Source organism: Truncatella angustata (genome assembly GCF_020726525.1).
Source record: "Truncatella angustata strain MPI-SDFR-AT-0073 chromosome Unknown BKA67scaffold_9, whole genome shotgun sequence".
NCBI lineage: Eukaryota > Fungi > Ascomycota > Sordariomycetes > Amphisphaeriales > Sporocadaceae > Truncatella > Truncatella angustata.
In genome coordinates, this window is record NW_025763389.1 from 1348326 (window position 1) to 1374947 (window position 26622).

The window sequence follows — 26622 nt, forward strand, 5'->3', positions numbered from 1 at the left end:
GAAGCGCTGGAGTCCGCGTGCCGCGCCGACACAAATTTCTGCATTGATCTTACAACATGTATTGCCAAACCCAAAATGTACGAGTATAGAATCTTTTACGATTACTTCTAAATAAGCATGAAACTAACTGAGGATTGTCTGCACCGAGCATCGGCCTCCGTGGCGCAGCTGCCCGATGACAGCGGGGCTAACAGAAACGAAGGAGGCTACCATGTTGTTCTGTTAATAAGGAGCTGTCTTCTTATGCAGGTGGATATCATGAGGAATCATGTCATTTGTAAGCGCCCCAAGCAAATGACGGAAGCGTTCCAGCGATGACCTCTTCGACGTGCGGGGCACTTATGCCTTACCTCACCCCACCTTAGCATTTCGGCATCAGCAAGAAAGTCCGAGTTCTCGGGGGTTGCTGGTGAAATGGGGATGAAATGCTAAGTAGAAAGAACCCCTCTTGTCTCGCATGTAGTAATTGACGTCTTCTTCATCTTCTTCTTCATTCGTGAACTATCATTGCTTATACAAAAAACTCAACACGTAAAGCAAAGCAAATCAAACAAATCAAAATCAGTCAAAATGGTCAAGGCCGGTAAGCATGTTATATACATTTCCCCAATTTCATTAGACCCCTCCAGCTTTGGTGGTGGGTTAAGTACACTGAGCAGAATTGCGGCCATTTTCGTAGAGGTAGAGGCGTGACAACCTTGATGGGTGCTTACCTTGATGGGCAACACTACCAAGGCGACGGGATTCAATCACAGACAGCTTTGCATCAATTGCCATGTGGACCCCATGTCCTCTTCCAAGACAGAGCCTCACGCTATAACTATCTGATAGCGAGTCATTTGCTAACTATTTATCTGTTTATAGTCGCTGTCGTCCGTGGTGACTCTAAGATCACCGGTACCATCACCTTTGAGCAGGCTTCCGAGTCCGCCCCTACCACCGTCTCATGGGATATCACCGGCCACGACGCCAACTCTAAGCGTGGCATTCACATTCACACCTTTGGTGACAACACCAACGGCTGCACATCCGCCGGTCCTCACTGTACGTTGGACGAATACTTTCAAAAGAAATAGGACGGAGAACAACACAAAACTAACACCAGGCAGTTAACCCTCACAACGCCACTCACGGTGACCGCACTGACGAGACTCGTCACGTTGGTGACTTGGGTAACCTGGAGTACGATGGCCAGGGTAACGCCAAGGGCTCCGTCGAGGACAAGCTCATCAAGCTGATCGGCCCTGAGAGTGTCATTGGTGTAAGTCATGAGCACAACCACGATATTAGACAGCAAACTGACCTTCTTACAGCGCACTGTCGTCGTTCATGCCGGCACTGACGATGTTGGAAAGGGTGGCAACGAGGAGTCGAAGAAGACTGGTAACGCTGGTGCCCGCCCTGCTTGCGGTATGTATCTTACAGCACAACTCTATCCTACATGTACTAACTAGTCACAGGTGTCATCGGTATCTCCAACTAAATAGTCCCTCCGAAAATAATAGTCAAAAAGCACGCTTCTGGGACATGTGGACTGATATGAGCTATGACCTGATAAGAGCTTTAGCACTGGCGAGCCCAAAATAGTTTTAAAGGTTTATAAATAAACTTTTTGAAAGGATGCTATACATATGTCCAGAAACATCTCCGCACTTCTGTGAACTAAGCTGCGAATAACATCTGTGATTGTGTATTCAGAAATTTCAGGAGGAGCTATTGTACCTAATTAGATATGCTCGTGTGGAGAAAGTTAGCTCCAACTTCTACAGTGGTTAAGACATCCGAGACGAATGGTCCAACAATCTCCAACATTAACTGCTTCCATCGGTGATTATGGTAAACAGCAAGCGCCTTTTCATGATTGCCCTCAAGAATTGAATGACTATACATTCATTTCAATGCGCCAACTAGATCAAAGGACTCGCCAGAAGCATTTCTATTATGGACATCAACACTGCAGCACGACCCCTCATTGCCACACAGCTGCCCCACCATTTAGCAGGACCCCTTTTTGCCCTTTCCTGCCCATGGCCGTCCAGCCCGCCCCTCGCTAAATGAACCCCTGGTCGATCCGTAAGTGGCTCGCCGTGGCTTACCGTGTCTCGAGCTTTGGAGCTTTTGGAGCTTTGGAGCTTTCCCCACAAAATGATGAAAGTTGCCCAGGTGTCAAATTCGGGACTCAAAGCACTCGACTCAACGATTCAACAAGAGCCATTCGACTGGAAGTTCCCTTATTAACTGAGCTTTCTTTCTTTCTTTCTTTGAGTTTGACAAGTTACTCTTCTCAAAACCTATATTCTCCGGGATTCATTTGAGTATCATTAGCGATCCAGGCCATCGTCCTCTAGCTCATGTAAGTTCAAACTCTCCTTCCTTCCTCACCTTGATATCCATCACACCGTCGATTCACACTGCACACCTTGCATCTCAACAAGCTGGCAAAAATACAAGCCAATTGCAGTTGTTACGATTCAAGACCTTTGGAACCAGTGGTAGTCGCTATGAGAATGTCGAAATATCTGGCTCTCCTACACCGCCTGGTAACCGCTTTCCCATCAACACCTTGATTGCCGGTGAATAATATGCAGCGGCATGAATGGTGTGGCTGCAGTATGCACGCGTAATCATGTCTGACTTGCTACCGGAAGAACACAATGAAAGAAGCCCAGTCTCTTTCGCTGTGCTTTCCGAATTCAAGAAATCTCAGCACTCGTTCGATTATACAGCATCCGTTGGAGAACTTGGAAGACACACAAATTGTTGTTCTACCGCACACATACTCTGCCCTGGACAGTTTCAGTCCGTTTCCTGGCTTGTTTGATACTCGTTAAATACTCAGGCGCCTATGCCACGTTTCCAGTATGCGAATCTGCTAGGGGTTCTACATCTAACGCTTTTCACATATCACGCTTTCAAGGAATTCATTTGAGAGGTTCTCGCCGCTGACAACACTTACAGGATATACAGAACTCGGCTCTAAAGCAAACTCTGGTCTTTCTCGTTCTCTCTCTCCGGACCTAGCATTTAGGTCTACTCGACCAATATGGCAGCCCCCAAGCAGTTTATGGCGAATGTCAAGTCGGTCTTGAGTGGCGACACTCTGATCTTGACTTCGCCACAAAACCCGACATTGGAACGCACCTTCTCGCTGGCCTACGTGGATGCTCCTCGTCTGCGCAAGGAAGGAGATGAGCCTTTCGCTTTTCAATCTCGCGAATTTCTGAGAGGACAGCTTGTGGGCAAGCAGGTTAAATGCAACGTATACTACACCATACCCACCTCAGGACGCGAATATGGCATCGTGCAACTGCAGGACGGCACAGACCTTCCAATCGACGCCGTCAAGGCTGGCTGGCTTAAGGTCCGTGAGGATGCTGGTCGCAAGGAGGAGTCTGAGGACCTCCTAGCCAAGATTGACGATCTGAAGGAAGCCGAGTCCCAGGCTAAGTCGGAAGAGAAGGGTGTGCACGGCAAGGGAGGCTCAATTGAGGTTCAGAATGACCTTGGAACTCCCGACTTTTTCAACCAATGGAAGGGCAAGACGGTCGATGCTGTCGTTGAAAGAGTTCTGAGCGGTGATCGCATTCTCTGTCGATTGTTACTGTCCGACAAGAAGCATCTGCAAGTGATGACCTTGATCGCCGGTATTCGTACCCCGGCAACCGAGAGAACAAACACTTCCACCGGCACATCGCAACCGGCTGAAGAATTTGGTAACGAAGCACGCGCGTATGTTGAGCACAGAATCTTGCAACGTAATGTTAAGGTCGACATGGTCGGTGTAAGCCCTCAAGGTCAGCTGGTTGGACACGTCGTGCACCCTCGTGGCAGCATCGCCGAGTTCCTTCTTGCAGATGGTCTGGCGCGGTGCAACGACTTCCACTCGACCATGCTTGGTGAGAAGATGGCCGCTCTCAGAGCTGCCGAGAAGAAGGCACAGATCGGCAAACTTCGATTGCACAAGAATAGCAATGTCAAGGCCACCGATGGAGGCTCTTCAGACATGATCGTTTCCAGGATCCACGCTGCCGACACGATTTACGTGAGAACCAAGGAAGGTCAGGAGAAGCAAGTCAGCCTAAGCAGCGTCCGCGCACCTCGAGCGAAGGAGCCGTCCGAGTCCCCATTTAGGGATGAGGCGAAAGAGTTCCTGCGCAAGAAGCTCATCGGCAAGCATGTCAAGGTTAAGATTGATGGAACCAAGGCTGCAAGTGAAGGATTTGAGGCCAGAGATGTTGCCACTATTACCCAAAATGGCAAGAATATCAACCTTCAATTGGTAGAAGAGGGTTGGGGTTCAGTCATTCGACACCGCAAGGACGACACGGATAGGGCCGAGAACTACGACGAACTACTTGCTGCTCAGGAAGCTGCCCAGTCGGAAAAGAAGGGGATGTGGTCCGGTAAAGCCTCCAAGGCCAAGACCTATACCGACGCGTCTGAGTCTGTCCAGCGCGCGAAGATTCAGGCCTCCACCTTGCAGAGACAGAAGAAGGTTCCTGGAATCGTTGATTTCGTCAAGTCTGGCTCAAGATTCACAGTCTTGATTCCACGTGAAGGCGTCAAGATTACCTTGGTTCTGGCCGGCATTCGTGCTCCTCGAGCACCTCTCCGTGGAGAGAAGGGCGAGCCCTTTGGTCAGGAGGCATACGATTTTGCCAGCCGCCGATGCAGCCAGCGCGACGTTGAAATTGATGTCTACGATGTTGACAAGGTTGGCGGCTTCATTGGTGATCTCTACTTAAATCGAGAAAGCTTTGGTAAGCAGCTGGTGGAGGAGGGTCTGGCCGAGGTCCACCAGTATTCCGCGGAGAAGTCTGGCAACGCAGCTGAATTAAATGCTGCGCAGAAGCGAGCAAAGGAAGGACGCAAGGGCAAGTGGCACGATTGGGACCCTTCGCAAGACGAGGATGCTGATGAAGCTGCTTTTGAGGAAACCTCAGCCGAGCCTGCAGCTCAGGACAAGCAAAGTGCACAGTACAAGGATGTCGTTGTCACCAACATCGACGCCAACGGAAAGCTCAAGATCCAGATCATCGGCTCGGGCACTGCAGCCCTCGAGACCCTGATGAGCGAGTTCAAGAAGTTTCACCTGGATTCGAAGAACAACAAGCCCCTGGCAAACCCACCAAAGACTGGAGATGTCGTCGCTGCAAAATTCTCAGCCGATGGCCAGTGGTACAGAGCGAAAGTTCGATCAAACGACCGTACCGCCAAGGTGGCCGAGGTTGTTTATATCGACTACGGTAACTCGGAAAAGATTGCTTGGTCTAGTCTGCGAGCTCTCGACCAAGCTCAGTTCACGACACAACGCCTCAAGGCCCAGGCTGTCGATGCTGTGCTTTCCTACATCCAGCTACCCAATGGCAACTACTTTGACGACGCAATCAACTTCCTCGCTGATGCGACAGATGGAAGAAAATTGGTTGCTAGCGTTGACTTCGCCGATGCTAAGGAAGGTCTCAGCTACGTGACTCTGTTCGACGCATCTAGTGGTAGCGCATCCTTCACCGATTCACTTAACCGTGAGATTGTGGCAGAGGGTCTTGCTTTGATCCCCAACAAGCTGAAGGCTTGGGAGAGAGGAACCCAGAGCACGGAGGTGCTGAAGAAGCTGCGCGAGGTCGAGTCTCAAGCCAAGTCCGAGAGACGTGGTATGTGGGAGTATGGTGATATCACTGAAGACTAAACTCCGTACCATAGTTATCCTGTATCATAAGCAGAGCAGAAACCGCTGCAGAAGAATGGTTTGACTATTCCCTAGTCTCAGGCATTCAGATATAATAAACGAAAAGCATTAGGTCTCTCATCTTCATTACTCAGTTCCACATGGGGGGTTCAAGCTTCAGGTATCTCCGGCGAGGTTGCGCCGAGTAGTGTTTTGTATACACATTATTTCTAAACAGATTGTTCCGTGGAAATGCTGCTAACATTGCCATTTCGGCGTTGGTTGTTAGCGTAAATGCGAAATGGCTTGGCAGTCGGCCTCATGGAGCAGTCGGACTACAGTGGCCCGCGCCAATCAGAACCGTACCATGAACCAGGGTTTACAAAGGTGTTACTCAATAAAAGCCAGGCGGTTCACGAGGCTCTATTGTACTCCGTAGTTATCGGCCAAACTAAACACGCGGATATTCCTTTTCTACTGCAGCGAGTTCGGGGGGCTCTATCCGGCAAAGTGCCGCGATTTGACGCAAGATGCGTCTGGATACCCTGAACAGCAGAGCAGGTTGAAACGCGCCAATCAGGTGCTAAATGGACGATTGTGCCGCCACCACGTGCGTGAGAAGAAGACAAAAGTCGGGTTGAAGATGAGTAAGGGCCCTGATATATTGAAGCGTCTCCTCGGTACGATGCGATACGAGCAACAAGATCAAGGGAACAATGCAAGTGGCAACTACTGTACGGTGTGCTGGCAAGGTTTGGTTCTGAAAAAAACGGTGCAGTCAAAATGGGCGCGCGACAGGAGTCCGTGGTTTATTATGGAAATCCAATGGGTGTGCTATGACAATGAATCGGTGAGGCGAGGCATTTTTTCCCATGAATACATAAGCAATTGCGAAATAGCCAGTAGTAAGTACCTGTAGCAACGACCAGGCCAGCAGGCGAATCCGCAGGAGCCGGGCCGCAGTCGTCGCTATTTCCATTATTATGAGGCGAATTATGGGTATCTGACGGAGGAATAAACGGGGCCTGTTGGTACTAACTTGACACTGGCTTGACTGGCAATTGAATAGGCTATGGAATCTGATGGGATATGACGCTGTTTCCACGCCCCGTCCACTTCTTTGCTTTGCGCAGAGCTGCCCCTCCAACCATTCCATCGTAGCTTTGAGTATTAAAGAAATCTGATCCCAACGACCCGAGACTAATCCTGTCTCATATTCCTCCATTTACCATTCAAAGCCTCTGCTCACTCTCGACGTTTTCCCCAACTTCTCAGTACCCGTATAACCAACCACAGAAAGATTCCACTCACCATGTCTAACTCTCTGGACCAACTCAAGAACACTGGCACCGTGAGTCTCCCAGTACCCCTCCTCCTCCTCCTCCACCCTGGGTGGCCAACAGACTGCCCCGCATCGTGAGCGAAGTTCTGCAACTTTCCATGGTGGGCATGTCTCACAGCGCATCCCAATGCCACGGGGATTGAGGCAAATAACCGCAGACTCGCCAATTGTGCTGTTGCGGCACGCCGAGCCACTATGATACAGAACTGACAGTGGATTGTTTCGATATAGGTTGTCGTCTGCGACTCCGGTGACTTTGCCACCATCGACAAGTACAAGCCTCAAGATGCCACCACCAACCCCTCGCTCATTCTCGCTGCCTCCAAGAAGGCCGAGTACGCAAAGCTGATCGATGAGGCCACCGCATTCGCCAAGAAGAACGCAAACGGCAAGAGCGTCGACGACCAGGTCGATGCTGCTCTGGACAGCCTCCTCGTCGAGTTCGGCAAGGAGATTCTCAAGATCGTTCCCGGCAAGGTCTCCACTGAGGTCGACGCCCGTTTCTCTTTCGACACCAAGGCTTCTGTTGAGAAGGCCCTCCACATCATTGACGTACGTTCTTAATTTTCCCCGTGCTCAACTTCCGTATGATCCGTGCCTACCCGGCAGTGGATGGAAGGCGCCTACGAGCTGAACCCGTAGCTGACAAAAATGCCGCGTCACAGCTCTACAAGCAACAAGGTATCGGCAAGGAGCGTGTCCTTATCAAGATCGCCTCGACATGGGAGGGTATCAAGGCCGCCGAGATCCTGCAGCGCGACCATGGCATCAACTGCAACCTGACTCTCATGTTCTCTTTGGTGCAGGCCATCGCCGCCGCTGAGGCCGGTGCCTTCCTTATCTCTCCCTTCGTCGGCCGTATCCTCGACTGGTACAAGGCCTCCACCAAGAAGGACTACTCCAAGGAGGAGGACCCTGGTGTCAAGTCTGTCCAGGCCATCTTCAACTACTACAAGAAGTACGGCTACAAGACCATCGTCATGGGCGCCTCCTTCCGTAACGTCGGCGAGATCACTGAGCTTGCTGGCTGCGACTACCTCACCATCTCCCCTAACCTGCTCGAGGAGCTCCTCAACAGCACCGCCGATGTGCCCAAGAAGCTCGACGCCAAGGATGCCAACAACCTCGACATCGAGAAGAAGGCCTACATCAAGGACGAGCCTCTCTTCCGCTTCGACTTCAACGAGGAGCAGATGGCTGTCGAGAAGCTGCGTGAGGGTATCAGCAAGTTCGCTGCTGATGCTGAAACCCTCAAGGACATCCTCAAGAAGAAGATTGAGGCATAAATCCTTGAAGTGATTAAAAAAAATATAAAAAAAATCTGACGAACGCGATGATACGAAACGACGGGCATAATATACCTTCCTTTTGACGTTCACTAGACTGGAAAAGTGTCAAGACGACAGGTACGGTTTGGGTCTGTTCATAGGATCGATCTTGAGATCAAAATGAGAATGCATAAGATTAAGCGCATTGTTTCTAAACTCCCTGGCTGCAACGAATTGTCATGTGCTCGCCCTTTTGAACCGACTTCGCCCTGACCCCTATCATGCATGAATAGACAGAATCGCATAGCTGAGTATTCAATTGAAGGGCTGTTTCTAGGTGTGCAAGCTGTTTTCAGGATTGTAGAAAAGTGACATTGATTCCTTGTTATGGTGAGCCGGAGATGGTCATGGGTATTGAGGGAGGTTTTATTTTTATTTTTTAAGAGAGCGATTAGACCAAGATACGTGAGATGATGCTATGCACAGCGGTACTGGTATTAGTGGTGCGATCTCGCCCGCGGGGCGGGACACGACGAGATGACCGATATGTAATGTAGCCTATAGACTCCTCGAAGAGAAAAAAAGACAACGCCGTCTGAAACAAATGCGCCCAACGGCATCTGCTGGGTATTATACACCGATTCGCTACTACCTCTTCTGCTCGTCGTCGCCTCTCTTTTTCCGCCTCTGCTCCTCGTTGGCTTTTGCCTTCTCCCCGGGTGCCATCTGGCACTCTACACTCACGAGCCTGTGCCCGACCTTCCCGCCCTGCGGCTCGAAGATCATGGCGGTCAGCCTGCCGCCCTTGACGCAGCTGCTGTCGAGGCCGAACGCGAACTTGCCGACGTTCAAGCCCCTCTTGGCGTCGTGTCCGTAGACCACCGTCGTCTTCTCGATGTCGCCGTTGAGCTTTTCCTGGTTCTCGTCCCACGCCTCGCTCCACGGCTTGCCGCCTCTCCCCTCGACAGGCAGCGCGACATTGCGGTCTGCCCTGCCCTCTCCCCGGTCGTGCGAGTTCTGAAGCTCCCTGTCGACTTCCTCGTCCGGCACGGAGACGCGCTTGCCGGCCTGCTCGGAGCGGATGTCCTCGAGCATCTTCTTCGTGCGCTCGCGGCGCAGCTGCTCGGCCGGGTAGACGAGCGTGCGCATGTGCATGACGGCCCAGGGGTCCTGGCTCTCCAGAGGTATGTCCGGGACCAGGCCGGCGTGCACTACGACCACGTGGCCGTAGGAGGGGAGGGAGCCCACCTTCAGTATGACGGGGAGATTTGAGAGCCACTCCCTCTGTTTCTTGTTGAGGGACCGCGCGACCTGCACCTCGGCGCTCTGCGTTCCCGACTGCCCGTCCAGTGCGGGCTCGGCCATGTCATCCACCAGCTCAGGGGACAGGCCCTTGAGATCGGCAATCTTGCCGCCCTTGTCCGCGGCCTTGCTACCGAGGATGTTCCGCGAGTTTTCGTTGTCCCACGCCAGCAGGATGCGGTCCTCGTGGTTGCCGCGCACGCTGCTGGCGCCGAGATCCATGGCGAGCTGCACCACGCCGGGCGAGTCGACACCCTTGTTTATCAGGTCGCCGGTGAATATTATGTGGTCGCCCCGTTTTTTCGAGTATTCAGCCTTGTCGAGGAGGGCCTTGAGCTCGTTGATCTGGCCATGGACATCGCCGATGACGATCAGGCGGTGCGAGGACGACGCCGAGGTGGGCACCTTGTCGGCTGGGAGGGTCGAGATTTCCACCAGGTCCTTGAGCGGCGGACGGGCGTAGGTACCGTAAGACATGGGCGGCATCGGCTTCTGAGCGGCGGCGATTTCTGCGAATGAGATGGCAGATTTACTTCCCTCCCCTGCTACTTCATCTTGTTGATGTTGCTGCTGCTGCTGTTGTTGTTCTTGTTGCTGTTGTTCCTCGCCGCTATCGAAGTTGCCTTCAAACGCTTTCAGGGGCATGATGGTCTTTGCCGTCTGTGCCATCTTGTCGAACTTGGTATAACAGAGATACAGAGTGCCGAATATGACGACTGTAGCGATAACGAACAATCGCCGCCTCCGCGTGCGCGGGTTCAGATGTGGGGGGAGGCAGAATGTTACCATTTCTGCAAGCTTGAGATGGCGGCCCGCCGGTTTGTGTTATGCTTCCTGCTTTCTGACGTAGAGGCTGCGTTGACGAGTGGCGGTTTGGAGGGGAATAGGAATTTGCGAAGAAAAAGATCGCCTAGCTTCTTTCCCGCGATGCCTTTCCCGGCCTCTGTCTCTCTCTCTCTCTTTTTCTCTCTCTCGGTCTCTCTCTCGACAACCCACTCACAGACCGACAAGGTCCTCGGAAGGAAAGGATCTTTATCTCTAATGACTTTAATCATCGATTATGTATGGGTACGCGCAAGGGGGCAGTAGACTCGGCCTTAGCTTGGTGCGTTGTGGAGTTCTGTTCCAGTATAAAATATGATTAGATTAGGAAACAACTGTGTTGAGCATGCATCATGATCTCCCAAGTTACAAGGAACGCGCGACTCATGGAACTCGATGCTCGTCATGGCGAAACAAGAGACAAAAACTGCACGATGTGGGAAAGGGTACAGGCAGACTCGGAGATACGAGACATGATTAGAATTGGCGAACTGGATTCGAGACATTGCCATGGTCAGTTTGCCTTGCCGGTAAAGACGGCAAACAAAGGAGCTAACCTAGAGAAATGAGTATTGAGGTTGGCATGTTTTCCCTTGGCGAGGGGTCCGGCCAAGCCTAACCTAACCTAGAAAGTTGGCACGCGAGCGTTGCTTTTTAGCAGCTAGCACGCGTCTGTAATGCAGTCAGCAATGTGCATCTGAGCTGAGGCTCAGGTTCAAGCACCGTGTTGCCTCTTTGTACCCCATTGTTGGTCGTGGAGACGGCTCCGGCACCCTCAAAGCCCCTTGGCATGCGCTGCCGGGCTGCCGGCCGAAGACCAAAGACGTTTGACTTTTAGCTGCAGCGAGACAGTTGTTTCCATACAGACTGTCAAACGGGCAACTGCCGCTACTCGCATGAGTCCTGTCATTTCTATCAAATATGGTTGGGGACAAATGATCGGCTCAGTGAGGTCCGAGCCTGGACTACAGGCACAAACGGGCTCGTATATACGCATCCTCGGAGACTACGATTTGATACGCTCCGACTTTGAATGATCAGCTGTGCCCCATTCCACACTCCCCCCCAGATCTACGACCGTGGTGGCCCCCTGAACGACAAATCAGGCAAACTATGTAGGTTTCGTAGGATGTTTGTGTTTGTGTTTCAGCGTCTTTGATAGATCATGTTGACTAAGGAGATCCCAAGGATACAATTACATCTTGCTCCAACTGCAGTCTAGAGCATGCTCTACCATGTTGTCTGTCTAACAGGAGCCTCTCGCCCAAGAGATGGGGCTTGTCTTGAATGGCCGCTTAGCCACGAGGTTATTGCAACCCAAGCAGCGGTTGCAGGCTGTATGGTACATGTCTTGCTTGATGTACATGTTTGGCATGGAATAGACGCATTATGATATGCCTGTTGAGAATATAGATGAACCACCAACGCCGCCCAATGCTGTTCTTGTTCTTTTTTGGCCGTCTTCGTAATCGTACAGTCCGTCCCGGTCACTGGCCTGGCGGCATGGTTTACTTGCCCTTTGCCTGTTGTTCCTGCCTGTACTTTTCGTTCTCGATTTCTCTCCAGTCCTGCGGCTCGGGCTCGTTTCCGTCGGTCTTCTTGACAGTGCCGCCGAAGGCAGACTTGCCGGCGTACAATTGGTAGCCGTCTCCCGAGTCGGTGGTGGACAGACTCTTGAAGGTGATGGGCTGGTTGCCCCTGAATCGCTTGCGCATATCGATCATGCCCCGCCGGCAGTCGCCGAAGCCCTTCTTCAGTTGTTTGCACTTGGTCGGTAGCTCGCTGGCAAGGGGCTCGCGAAGACATTCAGCAGCCGTATGTCGCTGGACCATGACGCATTCGGATTCCTGGAGGCATTGCGCCAACGCGTCTCCTGTGCGGGGGTTGGGTCAGTCCTGGATACTCGCACAACTGGGGTCGAGGCGCTCCTTACTTATCTCTTTGCAGGAGCTCGGCATCTTGTCTGGTCTCGTCTACGAGGGCGTGGGTTGAGCGACGCTTGGAGCTCAATGAAGCTGTCGCAAACTCGAAAAATCAGCCCATCAGAGCCGACGGCCGTGGAGTGTTCAACACTGGCCTTTTGATTGGTCAGAAGTCCGAAGATGGGCTCTGAACAGGCCCCCAATGGCTAAAAGCATAGTCCAGCGATCTAACTTGGGCCCTCTACTGTGCTGTGTAGGCCCTGAGAGCTAGTAGTACGCCTAAGGACAGCCGAGCAAACCCAGCAGCAGGGGTCTCTACTGTAGGCAAGCCTTGCAAGCCTCCAAGTCCACTAACCCAGCTCTTCGGTGGGCGGGGGGAGCTTCGACCAATGCTAATGCTAACACTAATGCCAATATGGCCCCCCTCTCACCTTGGATCTAGAACCACGGAGCTGGGGGCATATGTAGGTAATAAGGTACTAACCTCACAGTATGTACCAAGCCGAACAACTAACCGTAGCTTGAGGTCGTTTCGCAGCAGAGCTTCCAGCACGACTTTCACGTGTAAATTATGTCCATGACGGCATTTAGCAGTCCTCAATCCTCAACTGCCCATTGAGAACCCCCTATATCGCCGAGTACCAAGCACTCTGAACGAGCTTGTTGCCCAAGGCCCGAAAATAATATAAATTCTTCCCCTCCGTCTGTCTCATATGTGCTTGGTAATTAGTACTACAGTAGAATCCGCGTCCCTGGTCCCAACCCTGGCCCTGTCAAGTCAAAAAGAAAAAGAAGGGGAGAGGAAACTGACCTGCATTGGTCGGCGCTTGTGACATCACTCGTTTAACGACCCGAATTCAGAATTCCAATCCTACCACGGCCCATCCCACGAGCTTCTCTCGTTTCAACCAGCCAACTTCTGGAGATTGGTCTGCATTGTACCAATTCTTCTATCAGCGATATCGCCGACTGTATGTTAAAACTCGCATTCTCTAGAGTCGTCGCGCAAAGATGCCGGTACCTTTTATTGGGCGGTTAAATCCGTAAGTAAACAATAATGAAACTCTCTCGATCGCTTCCGACCAGGACCAGCCCTGGGCCCCGTCTCGCATCCACGCTGACGGAGTGTCTTGCAGCACCGAGTACGTCGCTCTGGTGGGATCTTTCTGTCTCGTCGGCCTCGAGGCCATTATCCGAATCCTGACCCTCGCCCTACGTATGTCCATGTCACCATTGCGTTGCGCTCTGGGACAACCGTCGAACCCCCCCGGAGCAGGAGACTACTTGGTACTAACCGCGCAACCGCAGCTAATTCCTTGCTCCAACTCTTCTACGGCGCTTCACGACGACTCTTTAACAGGTACACGTCGCCAAAGCAAAAGAAAGCCCAGGAACATCGCAAGTGTGAGCAATACCTCCGCCCGAGACTTTCAAGTCGAACCCGGAAAGGCTAAGACAAGACAAAACTCTAGCTTTATCAACCTCGATTCAGAATGCTTCCGATTTCGTTGATCTATGCGCCGCCTTCGGCTACACCGCAGAGGAACATGTCGTCCAGACGAAGGATGGATATCTCCTGGGTGTCCATCGTCTAGCATGGCGCAGGGGCGAGGAAGACATGAAGGTCAACAGTGGGCCCAACGGCTTGAACGGCTTGAGAAAGAAGGTCATCTATATGCACCACGGGCTTCTGATGAATAGTGAGGTCTGGGTTTGCCTCACAGATCCTCAGCGTTGTCTCCCATTTGTCTTGGTGGATAGGGGGTACGACGTCTGGGTAGGTTGAACTGCCACGTTCTGTTCCGTACCTTGTCTATCGCGACTGACGCTTGTGTAGTTGGGCAACAACCGAGGAAACAAGTACTCCAAGAAGTCTATCAAGACATCACCGCAAAACATCGACTTCTGGAACTTTTCCATCGATGAGTTTGCTTTCCACGATATTCCAGACACCATATCGTACATCCTAGAGTCCACCAAGCAGCCCTCGCTCTCCTACATCGGCTTTTCTCAAGGTACTGCGCAGTCTTTTGCCAGCTTGGCCATCCACCCGAAGCTTAATGAGCAGGTCAATGTCTTTATCGCGCTCGCCCCAGCCATGTCACCCGCTGGCCTGTCCAACGGCATTGTTGACGCCCTGATCAAAGCCTCGCCCCAGGTTTTGTTTCTCCTTTTCGGCCGACGCTCCATCCTTGCTTCGGCTACCATGTGGCAGTCTATCCTCTACCCTCCTATTTTCGTCCGCCTTATTGACATGGGTCTGGACTTTCTGTTCGGATGGAAAGCCCGGAACATCTCCATGTCGCAGAAGCTCGCTGCATATCCTCACTTATACTCCTTCACCAGCACCAAATCCGTGGTCCACTGGTTCCAAATCATCCGCAACAAGTCCTTCCAAATGTATGATGACGATGTGCATCCACCCCTCAGCAATGCGAGCAAGTACACCAAGGTCGCCAAATATCCAACCCGCAACATCAAGACGCCCGTTGTGCTTGTCTACGGAGGCAGCGATTCCTTGGTGGACATCAAGGTCATGCTGCGCGAACTTCCCAACAGAACTGTTGCCACCGAGATCCCTCACTACGAGCATCTGGATTTCCTCTGGGCTCGAGATGTCGATACGCAGGTGTTCCAGCATGTCTTCGATGCGCTCGATAACTTTACCGATGCCGAACACTCCAAGGAGGAGTTTGAAAGCTACCGCCGTGCTCGGCACTTAAGCTTAGGTGCTTCGGCATCCTTTCGACATCAGTAAGCAGGATCATGCACCATGAGCTTTACAGAAAACCTGACAGATAGTATAGCCGATACCGCAACAGCGACGCCTTGGAGTCCGATTCCGCATCGGGTACCGGTCTGCTTGAAAACAAGCCGGATCCTGCCATGGCGCACCATGCCCGGGAGAACAATGCCAGCCCAGCATTGACCGCTCCCGAATCCCTCGTAACCGACACGTCAGGCACGACTCTGACGAACCTTGATCCAGAGCCAGAGCCAGAGCCCGAGCCATCCTACGCTCGGGTTGCCGCCGAAACCCCGCCACCAAGCTCACCCAGTAGAGTTACCTTTGATCGTGGTGTGGAAACCCCTGTGCGCCAACAACGCGATACAAGGATACCAAGTCCCACTTTTAGCAATGTCGCACGAGGCTCCCATAGGAGACGAGGCAGCACAGCAAGTAATCTAAGCTTCGACTCGCCAAAGGATGGCAGAGGCAAGGGTGGTGGAATCAGAATAGGCACTTCAAAACCTATTGGGGGCTTGGTCTCCGGCGCAAGCAGTAACGCTGATTTGACCGCCAGTAGTGGGGACGAGGGAAGCCTATCCAGGAAAGACCAGTAGAGTTCGTTTAGGCAGAGTTCATGCCTGCTTGATATGGTGAAGAAATGTACAGATGAAGGGGGCACTACACTGCCCAGGTATCAAAGACTGGGAAGACTTGGTGTTATTCGGAGTCGGAGGTTTATGGGGTTCAGGTGTGTTTTTCTGAACCTCAAGACGTTTTGTATGGGCTCTTTTGGGCCACTAGCAATATGATGCCGGTTCTGGCACTCATTGCTTCACTTTAGAGAATATTTTTGTCTTTTGTTTTTGTCCAAATCTTGCAACAAGCATTCATCTTTGTCTAAGCATAAACGTGGCTAAATCTTAACTTCGAACTGGGGGTTTTCCTTCAGCTGGGAGAACCAATCCCAGGCCCTGTCAGCAATGTTGGTGGGATTCAGAGTGTCGTGCTCCGGTGACACCGGCCCCCCGACGTTGATCAGGCCCAGGTGGACGCCCTGCTTCCCGTACGTCATCTCGAGCGACTGCACCAGGTTCCGCTGCGCCGCCTTGGCCAGCGACAGCGCAAACAACTGCGGCATCGGTTCATGGGGCAGCATCGAGCTCGTCACGACCAGCGACGGTATCGCCTCCGCGTCCGCCTTGCCCAGTGCTATCAGGGAGGGTATCACCCGCTGCGCTACTATGTAGAGCGACGAGACGTTGATCTGCGTTGGCGGGATTGTGTCAGTCGGCGAGATTGGAAGGAGGAGGGGGTTTCTTCTTTCTTTTCTCACCTTGAAGTCCACCTCGATCTCCCCGACGTCGTGCGACAGCAGCTCCGACGGCTGCACCCGCGCCGCGTTGTAGAAGACGCACTCGGGCTTGCCGAGTGCGGCCTCGGCCTCGTCCAGCGCCCTGCTCAGCGCCGCCCCGTCCGCCACGTCCACGGCGTAGGTCCCGACCTTGACGCCGCCCACGGCGTCCTCGAGTGCCTTCTTTTCCGTGGCCAGCGAGGTGGCTCGTCGCGCGAACAGCGCCACGTTGGCGTAGCGCTTCGAGGCGAACAGAGAGGTTACGGACCGCCCGATGCCGGGGCCGATGCCGATCACGAATAGGGTCCTGGTTGAGGGTGCCATGGTGAGAAAGGGGTTATGCCCGACTGCGCGGCGGAAGGTGACTCTAGAGATAAAGCTTAGGGTGCTTAGAAAGTAGTGGGAGACTGTTGGTTTTGCTCCGGATGGATGAGATACTCGAGTTGCTACAAGATTCAAGAGGACAGAAGTTGACGACTTCTTATACACCCGGCTCTGATTACTATATCCACTGCCAATTTGGTTCGCATTGCGTGGACGCGTACTTTGTCACCAGGTGCGGGCGGGCGGGTCTTAGTGTTCGAGACTGAGTTCACCTATTATTTATCACACTATACTAACCTTAGGTTACTGTATAGTTAAAGTTAGCCGACGAACCGCAAAGCGATCCGACGCTAGTAATAGCATTCGCTTCGACGATTTGGTAATGTACCTGTTCTGTTGATGAGCCATTCGTCATAAAATGTAGAGATCCCTTGTTTTTGAGATCGTAACAATTACCCAATTCGCAAACATGATATCCGTCTTTTCTGCCGTTCGTGCCGCTGACGAATCAGATCGTCCAATGCCATATTGCATATAGAAGTGAGACTCTAGCGACAATGCGCCCGCCCAGCCCATGATCTCGCGTAAGCAGAAACATGCGGCCGATGTACCGGCAAAAATGGGACCTCTCCATTGGACTGAAAGGAGTGCTGTTAGATGCGTCGTACAATCCTGATACTTTGCCCTAGACTACTGGTCAGCTCATCTCTGCAGACGGAGCCAGGTTGGCCACCATGTCCTGTCGGTGGGCACAACAACCGGAGAAACAAAATTCGCCCAGGGGATGATTACGTTAGCTTTCATCTGTCAGCCAAGATAACACAAAGAGTGGTGGCAACTGAGCTCAAGCAGGGGGTGCAACCAGTTCGTGCGGTCGCGTCAACTCTGGGTGTCACTGGCAAGCAAGTAGGCATGTTTTATACTAGCCTAGATTATGGCGTTTTCATAGCCGTGAGCTTCCCCTTTCGTATTGTGCAACACCAAATCACTTATCGCTAAGAAGCTATTGTACAACAATAGCTGGTTGTGGCTGTTCACCCAGCAGCCATCGGCCATCAGCCATACTTGTCCGGATCGCTGGCCTCGTAGGCCTCAATACCACAGTTCATCTCACTTTCACTCTGAATGTTCCGATCATTCACCTCACTTTTCAAGTACATTGGCCGACGAGGGTATTATCTTGGTTTAGAGCGAGCTCAATGCTACATTCAGCACCTTCAGTCCCCCAGGCAAGGGCGCCACTGGCGCCATCACGTTCCTTGTTCTTAGGTGCTAATGTAGTCAAGGCGATGGTACACGGGTACGTGATCCGCTTGGCAGAGAACAAGAATCATGGGCTTGTGGTAACACGGCGTGAATTGGACCCGCTAACGTGCAAAGATCAGAGCCTCAAAGCCCCCCGGATACTCTCTTTCGGCTGGTAAGTTGTGGTACGAACCCAATCCTTTGTATAGAAAACTGTGATGTAAGAATATCTCTGAGCGGTCGTTGTCGAATTTTATTTTATTCTTGTCTACAAGACCTCGAATCATTCTCAATCACGTCTTAATAGGATTGTGAAATGACCAATACTTCGTAGCCGAGAAAAGCCGACATGGATCTCAAGTATCCCACATCACTCCTGTTCACCTTCGTCTTTGCGGGTTTCGTCCTCGCAGCTCCTATCAGGATTCCTATACAGACAACGGATAACCAGACGCCTGCTATCGACTACATCGAGGGCGCTCCAGCCAGCGTAGGACAGGGCGGGCCTAACGTGTTCCCCCCGGCAGATGACATGGAGCGCGCAAACAAGCGCTCTCCGAATGGGGACCTTGAAGTACCTACGTCTGTCGCGGATAGTTGGGACACTCCTTGGCCAGTACGACCTCGAGATGGGGAGTCTGACCTGGGTAGAGGGATCAAGGAACCTGTTGTCGCCACCACGAGCACCGACCTTGAAACGCAACGCGATCACGCCTGGGCCAGAAGAGATTCATCTGCGCACACTAGTGCCAAGTCCAGGTCTTCTCCCATGTCTCCTCGATCAGTGCCTGACTGGGATAATGCCGAAACAAGCGAGAAGACAGATGATCTCCTCTTTTGGGGCGACCTAGATATCTCAGTCCCCGGCAGCAGCGACGGCAACGTGGACGTGCAAACAAGATTCTAAGTGGGAACCGGGTGGCCGGTGACAGTTCTCTCTGCGAGCAGCAGCTGTGGACGAATCAGGCGAAGCAGAGACTCAAGCAGACTCCATCCACCTCCCCGCCGATCAGTCTTGAGCAGGCATGCACACAAAACGGGGCATGGCAGCCGACCCTAGGTGAGAGCCGAAGGCGTCAGCTCGCCCTCCGAAAGCCAAGCATGTTGCACAGATGCCAGCGGTGTGAGCCATAGGAAGCACAACCACGCCAGATACTCCTGCGCCAGCAGGCTGTCACCCACTGAATAGACGACAAACCGAGGGCCTGGTAGGTTTACGGGGAATTGGCTGTAACTCTGCCAGCAAGCCAAACAACGACGTCGCCGAGGCGTCTGCTGTCACGCCAGGAAGGAAATTCGCCACGCCGGCCTGAGCCTTTTATTGTAGGCGGCACACGCACGAGGACGGTCACCGGAGACAGAAGTGGCGATTTCTAGTTCAGCAGGCTAACTTCAGTACTCAGCCGTAACGACAATACTATCATGTTAGGTTCAGCGCTGAATGGAGAGGACGAGGAAGATCTTGATGGGAGGACTCGAAAATAAGGGAGGAAGAGGACAATTAACACGCCTGCACAAGTCGTACACTTCAAAACCTGACTCAGAGGGTAACAATCATCATGACTATCTCAGTCACTAGATTTGCAGTGATATTTAGGGGAGAGGCGTACCATTCTACACAATGCCCCCCCTTTTTTTTGTTTTTGTTTTTTGCATATGATCACTGGTGCCACTTATATGCCAAGGCCGAGTTTTGTTATTATCGTTTCTGGGTCAAGACGCAGCCACCATGGGAAACGCTACCCTCTAATTACATGCAAGAACCCATGGATGCTTTCCCGTGGCAGTTTATGCCTTTCCGTATCAAAGCCATGACCGCGTGGAAACAGTGCTTCCTCGGGGACAATAACCGCAGAAGCCATTACAGCAAAAAGTTCCGCTGGCATCAATGAACAAACGCCACAAATGATTCAACCCCATACACGCAATGCGAGCAATGCCACAACGCCCCATCACAGGGCCTTTCAACATCCAGGTTCCAGGCGCATTTCCTTGCAATCCATGCCAAAATACTGACCATCTCTGCAAACAATGAAAAGCAAAAAAAAAAAATTCCTCTTCAGCGGGGCGTCATGATTAAAATTCTTCTTGTTTAGAAATCTACCTTTTCAAGGGCATGCACCTCTTGCCATATCTTAGGCAGCTGTGGTGTTGATTGAGGCGCGAGGCTCTAGCCGATGGCAAGGCGACACGGATTAGTATTAGATGGCGCGGAAATAGTCGCCAGGCTTCTCTTCAGCGCAGGTGAAGAGATTGATATGGTGATCGCCACGAGCAGCGCAACCTAGTATCATGCGATGGGGGTGGAAGGCGGTGGTTGAGATAGGGGCACCACGGTGCTGTTGCAGGAAGCTTGAGTATGGCTCTACACCCGAAAGCTGCTTCCCCTCAAAGTTGAATACCTTGACATTGTGGGTAGATGTGCCACTGTTTTGTAAAGTTAGCAAGTGGTTATAAGATTTCTAAGATTTGATCAACTTACACTGAGAATACAGGCAGATGTTCATGGGTGCTCGCAGTCCTGACGGTGTCGCGAGTGGTCTGGAAGACCTTGAGAGGACTATCTGCACGAATATCCCAGAGCTTGACTTTACCGTTCCGGCTGGCAGATACCAACTCGCGCTGACCACCTCTTTGCATGTGGACACTCTTGATCCATTGGCGGTCGGCATCGTCCTTCCATTTCTTCACCATAGACTCTTGTGGTCGTAATCTAGTGTCGAAGACTCTCACAGCACCATCACCAAACCCGGCAACAAAGAGGTTACCCGTCATTTGGTCAGAGGTCAGCGATGTTACACATGAGCCCGAGCGGGCTGGGATATCCATAACGCAGGTCTCATAAGCTGCCGCCCATACCCGGATCACGCGGACATCGCCAGCTACCAAGACCCTGCCTGTGACTTGCTGCCAGTCGAAAACCATGCCAGAGTTGACATTGCTTGGCACCATATGGGTGAGTGCCCTCCAGGCGCTTGCCAATTCCGTGGACTTTTCTGCTTCGTAATTTCTATAGACGCGTAGCACACCATCGGATGAACCTGTCATTAGAAATGCGTTGTCGTCCTCGTTGATGAACTTCATGTCACAAATCTTTGAGCCCTCAGGATTGCCGTTGGAGAAATGACCTATCCGATGCTGCTTTTTCCAGTCCCAAATATTGACCGTGTTTCCATCGTCTGCTACTGCAAGATGGTCTTCAAACTGATGGAAAGTCAGTTTTGCTGGCTGAGCACCATTGTTCATAATGCAAAGCTGGTTTTTCCAGGGATGGGTTCCGGCGAATTGCTTCTGTGGCTGCGTCTCTCGGAGAATGTTCTCATTCCGCGACCTTCTCCACAGCCGCTCGTTATACTCGGTGCTGCCGGGCTCCTCTGACTCTGTGGGCTTCATTTGAGGCTCACGGAAGTACTCGACAGACCAATCCAGGAATGTACTCCTTAATGGCAGTGCCGCTGGTTTGTCAAGCTTTCGCTCTTTGAAACCGCCCGACACAGGCTCCTCGGTAACGTGGTAATCTGAAGGAGCCGCAAGATGGTCATTCTGCTCAGGTGGAGCAGCCCAGTCTGCTTTTGACTTAATTCTTTGAGAACCATTGCGCACAAGGCCGGGTGATGGCATCGGCGCATCCGGGCTTGCTTCTCCTCCCCAGATCGTACTAGGTATTTGGAAAAAGAGACTAGCAGTGCGTTTCAGCAAGCCTGGGGAAGGTAGCGGCGCTGTCATGTCAGCGGAGGATAGACCGTTAATATTATTGCGGTTAACAGACGGCTGCTGTCTATGACCCCTGAACCCGTGAACACGCCTCGTGATTTCCTCCATCATGCTTTGTGCATAAACGCCAGTTGAAGAAATTAAGAGCGCATTGTGGACATAATCTACGACGACTGTTGCGTCCCTCTGCACATCAGGATGCGGGTCAACTGTCAATATCAAGACATGCTTCCAGCAAGCTGCGAAGACTGTGTTATGGGATAGGCCCTGAGACGTGACCCTAACAGAGCCGTCAGCATTGCGGTGAGCTGGCCGCACATAGTGAAGACCCAGCTTGTATTCCGAGCCATCATCTTGGGGTGGGTAAAGCAAGTATTCTTTTTCCTCAGCCAGTTGTTCAAAGGCGGTCACCAAGAATTTGCTCTCGTAACGAAGCACGAATTGTGACACGAAGACAAGTAGTTCTTTGCGCACGAGTGGACTGCCGTCGTTCGCCATGTCAAGGAGAGTCCAGGCTATCGACTCTTCGATACGAGCAACCTCATCCGTGAGGTCAGGAATTCCAAGAAAAGTCGTCAAAGCATGAACCACTGCCGCCCGCACTTCGCAGCAAGGGTCTTTCGCCAAGGCCGCCAACTTCAGCGGTGCGTTCTCCCTGATACCTCTCCATTTAGCCTCGGGAAGATCCTGCCACAACTGACTGATGCACAAGCACGCCCACTGGCGCAGGAGGACGTTTTCTTCGTTCCTCAGATGCATCAAGCACGAAGACATGATGTCAGACTGATTGCATACCACTTGACCAGACTTGTACCCTTTGCACAGCATGGCGAGTACAAAAGCACACATGGCCTTGTGTTCGTCGCTATTAGCAACGGGCAACTGCTCATTAGGCTTTAATATCTGAGCGAAGTAGTTGTAGCCGCTGTCCTTGATCAAGTCAGGCTGACAAGAAATGTCGACGGCCAAAACTCGAGTCCAAATGAAGACCATGACCGGTTTCAACTCAGCGGCAGCAGATTGGAGGAGCTTCAGCACGTAAGGGAAGATACCAATGCTCAGGGCCAGTTGTACGGCCCAAGGACCCAGGTCCAGGAACCTTCCGAGAAGAATGAGGGCACGGACTCTGTGCTGTTGGCTAAGCAAGACCTGGAGTACAACAGGAAGTTGCTCAGGCGGCTTCTGAAGGTTTGCATCGCCCCGTGCGAGGTAGACCTCGAACGCCGTCAACTGCTCCGTGAAAAAAGTAGAGCTCTGATACTCATATTCGATACCTTCTGTCTCTTTTTGTTCTAGCATCGGAAGCTGCGCCAAGGCTAGATCAACGGCGAGATCCCAGCTTTCCCAAAGCGGATGTTGATGAGTATCTGGCAATTCCGGGTAAGATTGAGGGTGACACCCGTAGACGGTCATAATTCTCTGAGCGAGGATGAAGTTGCGGAACAGGGCGGCAACCATGAGATCCTGTCGAAAAAACTTCCTGAACAGCTGTCTTGGGAGAGAGGTCCAAGCAATTGTATCAGTAATGGCAGTGAAAATCCAGTTGAGCTCGCCAAGCGGTGTCCTTCTCTCTTGAAGACGACCAGGAAGCTTTTTGGCTCTTTCGGGGGTAAGCTTGGTTTTCAACGGGTTCTGTAAAACGAAGAACCACAGTGCCATCTCTATGGGCGTCGTGAGACATGCAGTGAACAAATCTGCAGGGAGGTTGGGGTTCGTTGGGAGATTCTCCTTGACCGCACAAGCAGCGAGGTGCAGGTAAGACCCATACTTGATCTTTTCATAGCTGGGATCTGCTTGAGCCTGAGCCTTCTCCTCCTCTTCGTGCTTTTCCACAAATCGATGGTAGTTGTTGATTATGTTGCCGGCTTCTGAACAGTCCCAGACGAATATGGTAGGGGCTTGTAACCAGTGCTGCAAATCATAAAGCGAAATGGGGATGTATTGTGTGTAGTTCTTGTTGAAGACCCATATTTCGCCAGAAGCAGTAGGTTTGGGGACACCATGACCATTGTAGTGCAGTAAGACGCGCTCGTCTTTGGCGTTCCTTCTGAGCGATATGCAAAACTTCTTAGTCTCCTCAACCGAAGGATCCAAATACTGCTTATACCTAGTACGCAGAGAGATGTTCTCGTATTGTGTTTGTAAGGATTTGCCAATGTTTTCCAGGGCTTTGGTAGAGAAAGGATCTATCCAGGCCTCCAGTTTAGCGCCCGGGTTCGTCTTAAGCTGGTCAGGCGGCTCAACACCTATGTTGAGGCATACGGCCAGAGCTGCTGAGACGGTCTTTAGTCGATCCCTCATCCGCCAGTCTTCGATCTCGTAGCTGGGAAGTTTGGGTTGTCCGGTAGTCTCGTGGCGTTTGTCGGTATAGTACATATACCAGTTCTTCGAGCAAAGTCAGCTTGGCTTCAACCCCACATGTCCACTGTCTAAGGTGAATATAAAATATGATACGGGGGTGAATCCGAACGGAATAATAATCGTCTGTGCACAGCTCGACAGATCTGCGGAGAAACGCTGCACTGTCTGGCACGGTCTGATGGCGGATCAAGGAAAGTATTGCCACTCACATTTGCCAAGTGAGATATGATATCTTCAGATTGGTAGTGGTCCTCGAACCCATGTCTTGCGCTCCAGTCGTACACTTCGTCATCGGTCTGTTCAAGGTCATCGTAGTTTCGTAAGATATGCTCGCTCTTGGAGCGCAGTAGCAGCGGTTTCGACAGGCGTCTAGGCTGATCCCGATCCGAATCGTCGAAGGAAGTGGTGCGAATAGCGAGCTGTCCCCTATTGCCTGGGGCGGATGATGGCCTCCGGCCGGAGGCAGCATCGTCTTCGGCTGAGGCACCATTTATGTAATGCGCATCGTGACCGTTCAGTAAATATTGCTGCGTCTGGGCTTGATGTAAACCGTTCGGTATGCCTTGATGTGGCTGGAGGTTGTAGGACGACATGGCCGCTGAGCTTCCGTTTGCTGGGGCGGATGCGTCGCGTGCGACTCTTGATGGCGCGAATGAGGCGGCTGGAGCGGAGCTCTTGCGCGATGGATGTTGCTGGACAGAAGGTCGCGAAGAGGAGGAAGAGACTGCTGGGTTGGGATGCTGCTCCTGTGCAGGATATGCACTACGTTGGACCGCGACAGCCGTCATGATGCATGACCAAACCTGGGTTGAAGACGCATCTACTGTACGGTTTTCTGCAGCCGGTGGAGAGGGAAATGGCAGGAGGAGCAGGCGAATGGGCGAAATAACAATAAGCGTGACAAGATCCAGATGGAGCTTGACTTAATTGGCAAGAGTGTGAATGAATGAATAGCTTCTCGAGAGTGATGTGACGTGAGTTTGAAGCCTAGAAGCGGCAACGACTCGTGGTGCAGCTCATCGCTGATCAGATCAATATTCAGATTCAACAGCTGCCGTCAGTTTCCCCAGCTCCAGTCCCAGTCCCAGTTCCAGTTTCCGTCACGCCCAAATCACAGTAGCTGGCAAGGCGTAGAGTGGGGCAGTTTATTAGCTCGACCGTCTCCAACAAGCCCGGAGTCAGCGTCAGCGTCAGCGTTAGCATCAGCGTCGACGAAGTAGGGCACGGTACTATATGCAGTATGTATGATTGCTACCGAGTCGACAGAACAGCAGTGGACAGGACTTGATGAATGCATATGCCTAGGCAATTCGTAACGTAAGATTGTAGCAGGGCGTCTGGTCAGTCCCTGGGAATTTATGATTTGACGATTGAATAAACTTAATACAGGCAAACCCAAGTTGATGTTGATGCTTGAGTTTGACGCTTAATATCAGGGTCTGGTCACCTGGGTGAGACAAGCGAGGCCATTTTTATTCTCAGCTGGGTGTAGTATGAACGCTGATACTATGCAAACCATGTGCACAGCTTCCAAAAACGTTGTATTGTAATCCAGTGACGTAGTGAGTCATGCAAAAGTTCCAAGTGCGACGATACGAACAGTCGTCAAAAGTGCTTCGCATTCTCTACAGGGCACCTTTGGCGATATGTCAGCCGCAAAGAAACACAAAACTCCTTGGCTTTGGTCTGGCCAAGAGAAGTGCAGGCGGTGGAATGGACCTGTCAAGCCGCACCACGGGGACTGCGCTAGACCTAGACCGAACGCAAGCTAGCTGCTCACGTGTCGGCTAACAATGGGTCCCAAAGTCCCCCAATGTTTCACGCCAACCCTTTGAGAATTGGACATGTAACCCTGCTGCACCTTCCACTTTAAGACCATCAGCAGCTTGAAGCCTCGAAATAGTCCTTGAAAACAAGGCAGTCAGGCTTCCGGGATTGTGCCTATTTGTATCTATACTGCGATTAACTTCCTTTTAACTTTTACTGTTACTGTTTGTAACGACTTGAACATCTCCTGGTATTCAAGGCACAGTCTTGTAATCCAGGACATGGGTGGCGGCCAGCATAAACTGCCTGATACATACCATTCGGTGACCAAGATCTGGTCTGAAGTACATATCAAGTACCATCAGACGAGCTCGACCATGTGTGTGTCCTCATCCGGTGTCCAATCGGAACAATATCGTGCATCAAGGGGTAACAATGTCTGCACCTGTGATCTACCAGTCTGCCAGTACAGTATATCACATATCTCGAAGCGAAAGTCTGGTCCATGGTTACAGCTCATACTTGCGGCCCAACATATAAATAGCAGATATTATTATCTCTTTACCCCATGATCACCAGCTCGACAAAAGGCGGCTTGCGGTGCGAAGCCATACAGAATATGCGGCGTGCTGCGGAGCTGAATGCATAAAACTCAGACTTGACTGGACCACGATCAATTGTCAAAATAAATAAATAAAAACGAACATGTTACTGCAACTTCTGTGGCCTTTCATGTCAACATGACGGATAGTTTGTTCCACAAAAGTTGAGATAAGGCTCGGCAATTGTCATGTCTCACCGAGCT

At 51.8% G+C, this 26622-nt stretch overlaps 11 protein-coding genes across 11 annotated transcripts; 6 read left to right on the plus strand and 5 right to left on the minus strand.

Annotated features, from left to right (window-relative positions):
- Nucleotides 1-395: 395 nt before the first annotated feature.
- On the plus strand, nt 396-1626 carry BKA67DRAFT_581051 (superoxide dismutase). The gene is made up of 5 exons (XM_046103897.1): nt 396-583; nt 865-1044; nt 1110-1261; nt 1314-1410; nt 1461-1626. Exons 1-5 carry the CDS (start codon nt 571-573, stop codon nt 1481-1483), a joined length of 465 nt encoding a protein of 154 aa, XP_045953461.1. The 5' UTR covers nt 396-570; the 3' UTR covers nt 1484-1626.
- Nucleotides 1627-3043: 1417 nt separating this feature from the next.
- Nucleotides 3044-5689, plus strand: BKA67DRAFT_525359 (putative transcription factor; the record flags this gene model as incomplete). Its single annotated transcript, XM_046098655.1, has 1 exon — nt 3044-5689. One exon carries the CDS (start codon nt 3044-3046, stop codon nt 5687-5689), a length of 2646 nt encoding a protein of 881 aa, XP_045953462.1.
- Nucleotides 5690-6980: 1291 nt separating this feature from the next.
- On the plus strand, nt 6981-8296 carry BKA67DRAFT_663313 (uncharacterized protein; the record flags this gene model as incomplete). The annotated part of the gene is made up of 3 exons (XM_046108161.1): nt 6981-7019; nt 7242-7562; nt 7676-8296. 3 exons carry the CDS (start codon nt 6981-6983, stop codon nt 8294-8296), a joined length of 981 nt encoding a protein of 326 aa, XP_045953463.1.
- A 630-nt stretch (nt 8297-8926) lies between these two features.
- BKA67DRAFT_525112 (Metallo-dependent phosphatase-like protein) lies at nt 8927-10066 on the minus strand (the record flags this gene model as incomplete). The annotated part of the gene is made up of 1 exon (XM_046098639.1): nt 8927-10066. One exon carries the CDS (start codon nt 10064-10066, stop codon nt 8927-8929), a length of 1140 nt encoding a protein of 379 aa, XP_045953464.1.
- A 1844-nt stretch (nt 10067-11910) lies between these two features.
- On the minus strand, nt 11911-12360 carry BKA67DRAFT_524463 (cytochrome c oxidase assembly protein PET191-domain-containing protein; the record flags this gene model as incomplete). The annotated part of the gene is made up of 2 exons (XM_046098574.1): nt 11911-12275; nt 12336-12360. The coding sequence occupies 2 exons, from the start codon at nt 12358-12360 to the stop codon at nt 11911-11913; spliced, it is 390 nt and encodes a 129-aa protein (XP_045953465.1).
- Nucleotides 12361-13335: 975 nt separating this feature from the next.
- Nucleotides 13336-15669, plus strand: BKA67DRAFT_663316 (Alpha/Beta hydrolase protein; the record flags this gene model as incomplete). The annotated part of the gene is made up of 6 exons (XM_046108162.1): nt 13336-13367; nt 13461-13540; nt 13633-13728; nt 13797-14101; nt 14162-15078; nt 15132-15669. The coding sequence occupies 6 exons, from the start codon at nt 13336-13338 to the stop codon at nt 15667-15669; spliced, it is 1968 nt and encodes a 655-aa protein (XP_045953466.1).
- Nucleotides 15670-15968: 299 nt separating this feature from the next.
- BKA67DRAFT_524548 (uncharacterized protein) lies at nt 15969-16730 on the minus strand (the record flags this gene model as incomplete). Its single annotated transcript, XM_046098582.1, has 2 exons — nt 15969-16319; nt 16389-16730. 2 exons carry the CDS (start codon nt 16728-16730, stop codon nt 15969-15971), a joined length of 693 nt encoding a protein of 230 aa, XP_045953467.1.
- Nucleotides 16731-17163: 433 nt separating this feature from the next.
- Nucleotides 17164-18162, plus strand: BKA67DRAFT_421126 (uncharacterized protein). The gene is made up of 3 exons (XM_046096816.1): nt 17164-17681; nt 17734-18030; nt 18111-18162. Exons 1-2 carry the CDS (start codon nt 17388-17390, stop codon nt 17917-17919), a joined length of 480 nt encoding a protein of 159 aa, XP_045953468.1. The 5' UTR covers nt 17164-17387; the 3' UTR covers nt 17920-18030; nt 18111-18162.
- On the plus strand, nt 18030-19208 carry BKA67DRAFT_421145 (uncharacterized protein). Its single transcript, XM_046096817.1, has 2 exons — nt 18030; nt 18116-19208. Exon 2 carries the CDS (start codon nt 18325-18327, stop codon nt 18880-18882), a length of 558 nt encoding a protein of 185 aa, XP_045953469.1. The 5' UTR covers nt 18030; nt 18116-18324; the 3' UTR covers nt 18883-19208.
- An 813-nt stretch (nt 19209-20021) lies between these two features.
- On the minus strand, nt 20022-24278 carry BKA67DRAFT_421111 (WD repeat domain-containing protein mip1). The gene is made up of 2 exons (XM_046096814.1): nt 20458-24278; nt 20022-20402 (listed from the first exon to the last, which is right to left on the minus strand). The coding sequence occupies exons 1-2, from the start codon at nt 24063-24065 to the stop codon at nt 20177-20179; spliced, it is 3834 nt and encodes a 1277-aa protein (XP_045953470.1). The 5' UTR covers nt 24066-24278; the 3' UTR covers nt 20022-20176.
- Nucleotides 24052-25105, minus strand: BKA67DRAFT_581076 (uncharacterized protein). The gene has a single exon (XM_046103898.1). The coding sequence runs from the start codon at nt 24836-24838 to the stop codon at nt 24119-24121; it is 720 nt and encodes a 239-aa protein (XP_045953471.1). The 5' UTR covers nt 24839-25105; the 3' UTR covers nt 24052-24118.
- Nucleotides 25106-26622: the final 1517 nt, after the last annotated feature.

Excerpts from the sequence above, each read along its gene's own strand:
- BKA67DRAFT_581051 (XM_046103897.1), top strand. Across the intron at positions 1,045-1,109 it reads CACATCCGCCGGTCCTCACT|TTAACCCTCACAACGCCACT; the intron begins GTACGTTGGACG and ends AACACCAGGCAG. Across the intron at positions 1,411-1,460 it reads TGGTGCCCGCCCTGCTTGCG|GTGTCATCGGTATCTCCAAC; the intron begins GTATGTATCTTA and ends AACTAGTCACAG.
- BKA67DRAFT_421126 (XM_046096816.1), top strand. The coding sequence starts at position 17,388 with ATGCGTCGTACAATCCTGATACTTTGCCCTAGACTACTGGTCAGCTCA. Across the intron at positions 17,682-17,733 it reads ATTATGGCGTTTTCATAGCC|CTATTGTACAACAATAGCTG; the intron begins GTGAGCTTCCCC and ends ATCGCTAAGAAG.
- BKA67DRAFT_421145 (XM_046096817.1), top strand. The coding sequence starts at position 18,325 with ATGGATCTCAAGTATCCCACATCACTCCTGTTCACCTTCGTCTTTGCG.
- BKA67DRAFT_421111 (XM_046096814.1), bottom strand. The coding sequence starts at position 24,065 with ATGTACTATACCGACAAACGCCACGAGACTACCGGACAACCCAAACTT. Across the intron at positions 20,403-20,457 it reads CATCTGCCTGTATTCTCAGT|TGGCACATCTACCCACAATG; the intron begins GTAAGTTGATCA and ends TTTACAAAACAG.
- BKA67DRAFT_581076 (XM_046103898.1), bottom strand. The coding sequence starts at position 24,838 with ATGACGGCTGTCGCGGTCCAACGTAGTGCATATCCTGCACAGGAGCAG.